At 53.9% G+C, this 10,075-nt stretch overlaps 5 protein-coding genes across 5 annotated transcripts in view; 3 read left to right on the top strand and 2 right to left on the bottom strand.

The window, feature by feature from the left end:
• Positions 1-1,329, top strand: part of PHACADRAFT_167153 (uncharacterized protein) — a gene marked incomplete at both ends in the record, with an annotated part of 2,336 nt that extends 1,007 nt beyond the window's left edge. The window contains 4 exons of the mRNA XM_007401797.1: positions 256-259; positions 434-771; positions 822-978; positions 1,036-1,329. Coding sequence (XP_007401859.1) covers positions 256-259; positions 434-771; positions 822-978; positions 1,036-1,329 — 793 coding nt within the window. The remainder of the gene's footprint in view (positions 1-255; positions 260-433; positions 772-821; positions 979-1,035) is intronic.
• A 109-nt stretch (positions 1,330-1,438) lies between these two features.
• Positions 1,439-2,574, bottom strand: PHACADRAFT_265513 (uncharacterized protein). Its single transcript, XM_007401796.1, has 8 exons — positions 2,539-2,574; positions 2,438-2,485; positions 2,209-2,376; positions 2,093-2,145; positions 1,991-2,041; positions 1,923-1,932; positions 1,733-1,872; positions 1,439-1,672 (listed from the first exon to the last, which is right to left on the bottom strand). The coding sequence occupies exons 1-8, from the start codon at positions 2,561-2,563 to the stop codon at positions 1,520-1,522; spliced, it is 648 nt and encodes a 215-aa protein (XP_007401858.1). The 5' UTR covers positions 2,564-2,574; the 3' UTR covers positions 1,439-1,519.
• Positions 2,575-2,747: 173 nt separating this feature from the next.
• Positions 2,748-3,933, bottom strand: PHACADRAFT_265512 (uncharacterized protein). The gene is made up of 3 exons (XM_007401795.1): positions 3,463-3,933; positions 3,241-3,388; positions 2,748-3,184 (listed from the first exon to the last, which is right to left on the bottom strand). The coding sequence occupies exons 1-3, from the start codon at positions 3,659-3,661 to the stop codon at positions 3,058-3,060; spliced, it is 474 nt and encodes a 157-aa protein (XP_007401857.1). The 5' UTR covers positions 3,662-3,933; the 3' UTR covers positions 2,748-3,057.
• A 1,783-nt stretch (positions 3,934-5,716) lies between these two features.
• PHACADRAFT_106737 (uncharacterized protein) lies at positions 5,717-7,099 on the top strand (the record flags this gene model as incomplete). The annotated part of the gene is made up of 5 exons (XM_007401794.1): positions 5,717-6,084; positions 6,135-6,404; positions 6,460-6,812; positions 6,862-6,921; positions 6,981-7,099. The coding sequence occupies 5 exons, from the start codon at positions 5,717-5,719 to the stop codon at positions 7,097-7,099; spliced, it is 1,170 nt and encodes a 389-aa protein (XP_007401856.1).
• Positions 7,100-8,305: 1,206 nt separating this feature from the next.
• On the top strand, positions 8,306-9,238 carry PHACADRAFT_106621 (uncharacterized protein; the record flags this gene model as incomplete). The annotated part of the gene is made up of 2 exons (XM_007401793.1): positions 8,306-8,420; positions 8,490-9,238. 2 exons carry the CDS (start codon positions 8,306-8,308, stop codon positions 9,236-9,238), a joined length of 864 nt encoding a protein of 287 aa, XP_007401855.1.
• Between the last annotated feature and the right edge of the window lie 837 nt (positions 9,239-10,075).

The raw sequence follows: 10,075 nt of genomic DNA, 5'->3' as shown, positions 1-10,075 counted from the left end.
CGTGCTATCATGTCAACTGTTTTCTAACTTGCTTGCAAGGCAGCCCTGTACTATACCATACGAGTAAGTGCTTCTAGCGTAGCGTGTCCGCAGAAGAGCACGCGTCTCATTCACGGTTCCGCAGTGGGTGATGCAGTCCATGAACCCCGTGGAGAAGAAGGAGGTCAAAGAGAAAAGCTTGAAAGCACTAGAGAGGCTGGGTCACAAGAGTTTGACTCTGGACGATTATGAGAGTGCGTTGTTGTCTCCTTGTAGTTTGGTTTGGGCTGACCGTTTCGGGCACCTCAGGGCAGATAGCCTCCGAAATTATACATCCAGACGATATTGACGTGCACTTCTCAGGTATCTGTCTTAAGAAGTTGCCTATGTTCTCTTTTGACTCATTCTGCCAGACATTGGCGGCTTGGACCCTATAATTTCCTCAATGCAAGAGTCTGTCATTTTCCCATTACGCTATCCCGACCTCTTTGCTTCGTCCTCGTTGCTGGGCGCGCCAAAGGGTGTCCTATTATTCGGTCCGCCCGGGTGCGGCAAGACCATGCTCGCGAAAGCCCTCGCGAAGGAGTCTGACGCGACATTCATCAACATCGCTGCGTCGGTGCTCACGAACAAGTGGTACGGCGAGTCAAACAAGCTCGTCGCCGCCCTGTTTTCTCTCGCGCGGAAAACGCAGCCGAGCATTGTCTTCATTGACGAGATTGACTCGTTCCTGCGGGAGCGGACGAAGGGCGACCATGAAGTGACGGGGATGATGAAGGCGGAATTCATGACGTGCGTTCGCACCATCCTCGCACATATACCCGTGCTGAACCGCTACATAGACTGTGGGATGGTCTCCTGTCAAGTACAGATCGTATCGTCGTTCTCGGCGCCACGAACCGCCCAAATGATATCGACTCGGCCATTCTGAGGCGAATGCCCAAGCGTTTCTCGGTCGCTTTGCCCAGCTATGACCAGCGGCTGAAGATCCTGTCCTTGGTACGCATATATGCCATCCGGGTGGCTATCATACTCGTGCTAAAATGGCGCCTACAGATCCTGCGAGATACTAGTCTTGACCCGAAGTTCTCGCTCACGGTCCTTGCAGAGCGGACAGAGGGCTTCTCGGGTTCAGACCTGAAGGAGCTCTGTCGAAATGCCGCGATGATCCCAATGCGCGAACTCATGCGCCGGGCGGGGAACAGCACAGTAGAGCTCGCGCGGATACATGAAGAGGGCATCGATCTGCGACCGCTCACTCTGGACGACTTCTTCCAAACAGACGGAACGAGTGCCTTGCCCCCGCCGGAGAACAGCATAGAGGCGATCATGGAGAAACTAGTTGGATGACCATCTGACGCTATTAATGCATCCTAGCATGTACGAACCCTAGATGACTGTACCGGTCACTTTAAGCTATTCCTAATGAGCTTTATGGTTAGACTCTTGGATAGAAGCCGTTTGGGATATGCTGACAATTCGGTGCTAGTGGTTACATACAAGCAGTGTACACATGAGGATCGCGTGAGGCGGTCGGATGTTACATGAAGTCCTCCTCGAGCTCCCTAACAGACTTCTTTGGCTTGTCTAGTTCGCCTTCTTCAAAGTCGTCGCCTCCTGAGAAGAGCGAATCATACGAGCGCGCAATCTTCTCCGCCTCTCTCTGCTTCGCAAGCTCCGCATCTGCCTTTTTCTGTAGTAGTCGCTGATTATCAATATTTGGTTGACAAAGACACATAGAGACACAGTGCACCTTTGCTTGGGCCGCAGTGCGTTTTATGGCGGTCTCTTGCTTTATTCGCTCGACGCGCTCCTGCTCGTGGTCAACTTCGCGCTCGACTTTGGTCTTGTTCAACCGATTTACAATCGGGTTTTCACGCTGTAGAACATACACTACAGGCGCTTTGTACCGTTGGGATATCAAAGCGACCAAAGCAACGCACCTCGCTTTACCTGCAGAGTCAAAGCAAATGAGACTCGAACGCATCATCAAGAACAAAGTAGCACGCACCTGCCTATCGTTGTGGAAGGATACTTGTCCGACGGCCATGTCTCCCGTTTTCTATATCTAGCTCCGGAATATGGCACAAGCTTGAGAAAGGGCATCGCGTACCTTCAGGTTGTCTCCAGGGGTGTATATGATCGTGAGGTTATCTTTCTTGTTGCCTGCATTCTGTCGTTGTGAGCTCGCCCTGTCTGCTAAACCCGCACACAAAAGCGGACCCATACCTTCAATGGAGTTGGCTTTGACCAGCTGCGCGCAGTCGACGAGCAGTGCCTCGGGGATGGCGTCCCATGTCATGCCCTCGGGCATACGCAGGTAAACATGTGCGGACGAGAGCTTGTCGACGTGAAACCAGACATCCTGTGGCCACGCATACTTTATGAGGTCCTCATCTGCTCAGAGCTGGAATCTGAGTTCGCGCGCGAGGGGAGACATAAGGACGGCAGGACGTACTCTCGAACTTGTCCTTGCCCATGTAGATCACGGCAGGAGGATCGATTGCTGTGAGGATGTGTTTAATGCACATTCATCTCGCCATTGCTCTTCACCCTTACCTGTAGAGGCGAAGAACAGCACCATTATGTGAGAGTGTCGGCAGCGTGGGGGCCCGAGGGGACGGCAGTGAGTAGTGAGCGAGAAAATGATGGACGGAGGTAAAGCTGATCGGTTGGCGCTTGCCACCGTGCTGTGAATGAAAGACACGTGGAGGACAGATAGGGCGTGCAGGCCGACGAAAGGCATGGACTACACCAAAAACCAGTATATCATGTACGAGTAGTATATCGTGACCGTACATTAACGTTAGAGATGTAATGCGAGGGGTATAACAAGTCTTGCGAGAGTGCGGAGGATGACTAATTAATCACAGCGTTCTACGACGAGAGGAAGACGGGTATGCAAAGCAATACAACAAATAACATATTGAGGAGAATGCCGAGCATGCGGCGCGGCGAAAGCGAGAGTGTCTAGCCCTGGCGATCATCACGTCCAGGGTCTAGTGAGTAGAATGCGGAACAATACAGCAATCATGGGCGACGGGACGCGACCGGCGGAGATGGACTTGGAGCAGGTGGTTATTCGCTCACAGCCTCTCGCGGCGCTGCAGAGCTTTCGGGCGACAGTGCGGAAGCGCCGTGAGGGGGAGTAGTATTTGTCGTGACAGAGGGCATCCCCTCAGGCGGGGTGGGTGCTGCCTGAGGCCTATCGCGGGGTCTCGCGTCATTACACATACTAGGAGCACGATGATGAAAGCTAACCTGTTGTCCGCGCCGGCCTCGATGCCGACGGCTTGCACACTCAGCATCCGGACATTGTAGTCTATCCAGTACTCCAAGAAAGTGAGAGGTCCACCGCTCTTCGGTCCATTTATCGCAAGATACGTGAGCATGCCGAACAGCAGAATCCCTGAGGCGTGTGTTGTCAGGTACGAGTCGAAGCGGAAGTGCGAATGAGCTAAGTGTGCAGGACGCGCGACGTACCGGCTATGAGGATTCCGATGACCAGGACGAGCTGGACAACATCGCTACTTGATGAGGGATTAACAGCGTCCGAAGGATTGGCTTCGAGAATGTTGATAGTGGCGATGGGACTAGTGGCGAGGACACTGCGCGAGATGCTCAGAGGGGTGGAAGTCGAGCTGGCGCCAGGCGCGTTGGCTGGAGATGGGATAGCCGGCATTGTCGTCTAGCTCCCTCGACGACGTAGGTGGAGAACAAGGTGCAGCGTGCGAACGAAGACCATTGGCGAATATATGACCTACGTACAGTTCAAAGTCGAGAGGATCGAGCTGTGCATAGCCATACCAAAGGCCTACCTCGGAGCCGCCGTAACAAGCCACTCGGTTATAGGCCGGCTGCGAGCAGGCACCCGCGTGTCATCGCCGTTCATACGACTGTAAACTCAAGGATGGCTTCGAGATGGAGGGCAGGTGCGCAAACAACGGCGACGATGTCGGAGGACCCAGGAGAGAAGGTGTCGGAAGAAAGGAATCAGCGGCCAGAACACTCCCAGGGCGTCTCGTCGATCACCGGACATACGAGGCGCAAGACCGCAGCTAGCTGCAGCCCGCGACGTGAGGGTAGATGAGCAACTTTTGCTGTTCGCTGGTAAATTACAATAAGAGACAACGAGCAGGCTCGGAAGGGCAGCATGTAAATAGTCGTCTAATCTAGCAAACTGAGGATATCATGCTAGGTCGATTCACAACAAGCAGAGATCAGAGCAGAGCACATAATTAAGGGGTACAGTATTGACTGTGAGGTACTCAATCATGCTACGGGGAGCGTAGGGGTTACGGTGCCCACTCGAGATGCGACATACATGGGTGGAGGTGCTTGTGGGTACACGATAGGGCAATCCACGCAGACATCCACGACAGTTGACCCTGACAAGGACACTGCAGAGTGGGGCCGATGCGTTGCGTACGGCGTCGTTGCACGAGTTTCGTTGTGTGAGCTCGGTGAGTGGGGACGGGAGCTGAACCAGTTGCGCAGGCTCTTGCGACGAGCAACCGAAGTAGGCGACATGTGATGCTGTGGAAGCGGCGAGTGGTGGGGACGAGGATAGTTCCTTCTACCCACAAGGCAGAAGCTAATGACAATGAAGATGAAGAATACTAGGACGCAGGCGATAGGTTAGAGGTCAGCACGGCGCGAAAGACCTGCCAGGGTAGAGGCGCGAAGACAGGAACTTATTCACCTGCCAAGACACTTATGGCGACCTTGACACTGGTGACTATACCCCTGCCATCGGCGGGGGTCTCTGAGCCCGGAATTGCAGCTGCCCGGTCTCGACAAGATGTGCCACAAGGGAGACTGGATGTTACAGAGGCGGACATCAGGAGGAGAGGTAGTCGCTAATACAGATGTGAAGTCCAGAGGTACTATGGTGAAGATGGGGCTGTAGCACGCAGGGATCTTATAGGGCAGAAATGTGTGTGTACGAGACACCACTGAGATATACGAGATTCGATCGGGCGGCGCGCGACTGTCGTCGTCAATGCCAGTCGGGAATGCAAGGTGCTGGAAGGCGCCCTAGGACGGCAGGTCTGGACGAGCCTGGTTGCCGAAGCCACTCAGCCCATTGGCTGCGAGGATGTGTACATGCCGACGCAACTCTAGGCGGAATTACGTGAGCTTTCCAGCGGTCGCTGCGGCCGAGTATGGGGAGAGAACCGGAGGGACAAGCAGGAGACCAGGCGAATGAGCTCGGAGCAAAAACAGCTCAGGACGTCGGAACGCTAACGAGCCAAGACCATAATATCAAGAAACAGAGATACCAAGACCCTCCGAGGAGCCTGTAGGGTCGGAGAAGTAGCAAGACAACACCTGGAGTTTTGGTCATGGAATGCCATGCACAGCCAGGCTCGTGAATCCCGCACAGCCTCGTCGTTTGCGCCTGTCAAACGTTACGGCTAGAAGTTCTGCCTGCTTATGAGCCTATCTGGAGACGATATTACAGCCAAGGATGACGGATGCCGGTCGCAATGAAGCACAGAGGACGCTCGCAGTGGTAGCCAAGGATCAAGCAAGCATCGATCAAAGCTCGGCGTAGGCGAGCGGGGGACTTTGGTACTCAGATGATCCGCAGATTCTTCGCAAGGTTGCATATTGAATCTCAGACAGCTCCGTCTGCTCTGGTGATATCGCCGTGGGCGTCTCGCTTCTCGTCGCCACCCGTTGCAGATACCCTGCAGACCCTCTACTCTGCTCCTCGCAACATCAGGTCGTTCGCATGGATCACGATCGCAAGTCTGTTGTGTCCTCTTTCTACGGCGGACGGAGGGCCTCAGGCGATGCGCTTCAGCAGGACTTCCCCTCACCGGCCCCCTACGCCGATTACACTTCTCACGCGCGGCAGGACTCTCGTTCCTCGTTCTTCAATCCAAATGCCCCTGGGCGGGGCAGTGTCGAGCTTCTGAATAAGCAGTCCGCAGGATACAACAACACCACCTTCTTTGATGGTGGCCGACAAGAACCCGTCAAGGGCGGATACGACGAGGAAGCCGCCTTACGGGACGAACCTTTTGACATCTATGCCGACTTCAATAACCAGGGTCCACGGTACTCACGCGCAGCGTTCGGTGCGGACAACGGGTACCGGTCTTGACCTCGTACTACAAGCTGAAACACTGACTGGCGTACTGTCGCAGATATCGCCGTGTGAACTCGCCGAGTCTGTCCAAGATAGAGACGCCGAGTGAGGCGACGACCGCACCCGTAGAGATGGTCACCGTCCCAGCACTGGGTCCGGAATGGCAGAAGTCCGAGATGGGCACTGTAATCAAGCAGACTCAGCGTGAAGAACGTTCTGAGCGGCGAGCGCAGAAGTGGAAGGAGTGGAGGCGCGGCGAACGAGGTCTGTGCGGGAGATACTTCACCAGGAAGTTCACCGCGTGGTTCCTGTTTTGCTTTGCCATAGCGTATGTTCTCAAGTTTCTTGTTCTATCTCATTCCATTTCTTATCATGCATTACAGCGTTGGTATCGTCTTGGCTTTCACAATACCGAGAGTGCCAGACTTCCAAATCAACCAGCAAGATCCATTGCAGCAGGCAACAGGGTCGTTCAACCAGAGTATCCCCGTCGCTTTCAATCGCTTCCCAGCGAACTTCAGCTTCCCTGGTGTCGCAGATCTGCAGGTCGATACACAGTCCAACTTTCTGCCTCTCGTCATTGAGAAGATCCATGCGGACGTCTACGATCTCATCACGAACCGTCAGATTGGGGTTGGTGATGTTGGCCATATGACCTTCCCTGCGAAGCAATTCTCGCACCTCTCCATGCCGCTAAACTTCAGTTATGTCGCCAGCAACGACTCGGATCAAACATGTGCGTCTTCGTGAACAACGTCTTCCTTTGCTACTAACACGTGTCGTAGGGAATAACTGGTATAATGGCTGCAGGAACGCTGCTTTTGATACTAACAACCAGCGACCGCGTAAGTACATGCAACCTTTCTAATTTTTTTTTGTGGTCCTGATGTGGTATCACATCCAGCTGTACAATTCCGGCTTGTCCTTGGATTCAAGATTACAGGCTTAATCGGCACCAAGCATACTGCCACCGATGTCACAAACGCCAACTGTCCTATTGAACTGCCTCAAAACGCCGCCTAGAGGCATTCCCCCGTGCACGCATCGTCATCTCTGACCTTATCATTTCCATCTCATTTTTGCATCATGTCGGACTTTTGGTATTGGACCTTACAGGACGCATTGGCACGATACGCTTATTGACTTCAGAAACATATGATACAGTATCCTATTTACCTAAGCCTTTGTAGTTCCTCATAGTTTGCATTCGCTTTCTTTCTCCGTCTGAACATGTCCCTGTTCTGCGCTGAACAATATTACAGATCTTGCACACTATGTTTGCAGTCGTTTTAGTCTCGACTGGGATGCGTGGTGCGTGCGTCATGGTTTGGACCGGATGAGCTGACAGCGGCCTTCCACAGGCGTTGGTCAGACACTATGAGGCTGACTTCCCTTTGTTTGGACGGACGACGATAACGGTTTCGCTCACAGCGGCTTTATTCTGGCGATAACATGTTTCATCCACAGCCGCCGTCTGTCTCATCCACATGGTCCTCTACCCGCCACCGCTCAGGCGCTTTCAGTCACGGCTCTGCGACTAGACAAGGGACACAGGATTCCCTATCAAGTCTTCCCCCTGGTACTATCCAAGTTGAAGATGCCGACATCGTGCACTCGAGACCGACCGTGCTGCTTGTCCAGAAGAAGAGACTTCACTCCCGGCTACCCAGCTCACCATTTTTGCCGCCAGCTCCTGGTTACCACCAGCCGACGACCAATGGACTACTCTTGCACATCCCGCACAACGATCCCCAACCTTGTATTCCTGCTGCTCATGAAGAGCTATACACTAACTTTGGACCTGTACCTTCCGGCCCTGCGAGCGAGCACCAGCCCTTATCCTCGCATTCACTCGGGTCCTTCCATGCTTCAACGTCCGACGTCCCCCTCCTTGCTCAGCCGAGCCGTCCAGATTTTGGTGATGCATACCGCTCTCTTCCACGTCTCGCGCATGTCTTCGACTCGGACGCTGGGCAACTGTCACGCTTGCCATCGTCCGCATCTACAGCGACCTTTCCGATGCGCCCCAAGCCGCCATCGAAGACATCCAAACGCTCAACAATATTTTCTTCGCTGAGCATCGCAGACCGGCTCATGAAGAAGTTCCCGATATCTCAGACTGTTCGGGGCTTAGATATCGACAGAACTTTGACTCGCAGCGTTACCAGGCTTGCGCCATCATCCCCCGCGTTAATTGGATCGTCACTGGAGAGAAGCAGCGGACTGGGCATGGATAGGCCGAATCGCTGGACGGCACACAAGTGGTGGCTGTTTCTGTCTGTATGCACGGTATTCTTAGTTGGAGTCGCTGGGTTGGTGTGCGTGCTCTTTGCATGGTTCAGAGGTGGGCGTTGAGAGCATATATAGCCGCTTTTTCTGTGCACAAGTACTGATTATTGCCGCATATATGCAGCCTGGGACCATGCAGACGTCCTCTACGTTGCCAACTATGACCTTCTGGTTCTTATCACGCTCGCATCTTCGCTACTTCTCTTTACCTTCATTGTCGGCATGACAGGCACAATCCTCAATTCGCGCCCCATCCTTGCTGTGTACTCCCTCCTGCTCTGGCCCGCTTTCGTCGCCATTCTCGCCGTCGGCTACACGTCTTACAAGCGCTACGCCTTCGCGCTCGACCGCAAGCTCAACCTCGCCTGGAGCCAGTACTACACGCCACTCGGCCGACTGACGATCCAGGACTCGCTCTGGTGCTGCGGCTACAACAGCCCGTTGCACGAGGCGACGGCGAGCGGGCGATGCTACGTGCGGTCATCGCTCCCCGGGTGCAAGGGCAAGCTCCTGCGCTTCGCGCGGACGAGTCTCCGGACGATGTGGACCGCGGCCTTCGCGCTTGTGCCGCTGCATATTGCGAATATCACTGTGTCGTTGTTGTGTACGAACCATGTGACAAGGACGTTCGGGAAGGGGATTATGCCGAGGCAGTACAGGCTTAGTGGAGCGGATGTCCAGTCGGATGCGGAGCGGATTCTGGGGACGATGCAGAGCCTGGGGCCGGTCGTCCAACCGACGTCGTCCCGTGTGTCGTCGATGGCGAGCCACCGAGAGGACAAGCAGGACCCTGCCATGCCGGCGGATTTTGTTCCTGCGGCGCTGCGGCCAGGTCTAGTGACTGGTTTATCGAGACGCTACAAACACGGTTAAAGTAGGCAGGCTGCTCACTCAAAATCGCAATCTAGATGGCATGCATAGAGCTCTACTTAAGCATTCGATACACCGGGGATGCATGGAAGATACGGGTATGATGAAAAATTCTACTCCGGTCACCTATGTTCTTGATGAGGATTTGGTACTGGCTTGCAGGATGACAGATGCAAAGATCACCGTGCGAGTTTTGGACTCTGGGCCGCTCTGCAAGTTTTGCGGTTTGAAAGCAGACCTAGTACTAAAGTTGTCACGGTGCAGTTTGCTTCGACTTTCACATATAAAGCCGCCCACCCCTTTTGACAATTTCTAGCGATATGGCGGATAGCCTCCGTGCTAGCCCACAAGGCTGCATTAGTGTCTACATTCCTAAGGTCGCTGTATGCTCGCAAGCCCTTGTCGAAAGTTGATGTACCAAATAAGGCAAAGGCTCTACGAAGGCGTAGTACCGTGGTCTTTGCACACAAGTTCTCCTGCACGCAATGAAATATTGATCACTTGAAACGAGCTATGATATACACAACCAATGGGAACAGTCATGGTTCACCGTTCGCCGTTCACCAACGATCGAGGATGATTAATCGTTGCCGACTGAACGTGACTTTATTAGAAGCCAAACGTCGAGTCTGCGAAACGTCCGGCCTCCATTCGCATCGTGTAATATCGGCTTGTTCCGGAAGATTCCCCCATTCGTCTCGTTTGCTTGGGCGGGTCCATTGCAACCCGAGGTAAGCAGGCCCTCGTCGTTGCATAAGTTGACCCCGGGAGCGAATCAAATTACTGCGATATCGGTCACGTGACGGCATCTTGACTAAGTTTGTGGGTAGCAGCCGTGAC

This window comes from Phanerochaete carnosa (assembly GCF_000300595.1).
Source record: "Phanerochaete carnosa HHB-10118-sp unplaced genomic scaffold PHACAscaffold_13, whole genome shotgun sequence".
In the NCBI taxonomy this organism is placed as follows: Eukaryota; Fungi; Basidiomycota; class Agaricomycetes; order Polyporales; family Phanerochaetaceae; genus Phanerochaete; species Phanerochaete carnosa.
This window is presented reverse-complemented; position numbering and strand designations above follow the sequence as displayed.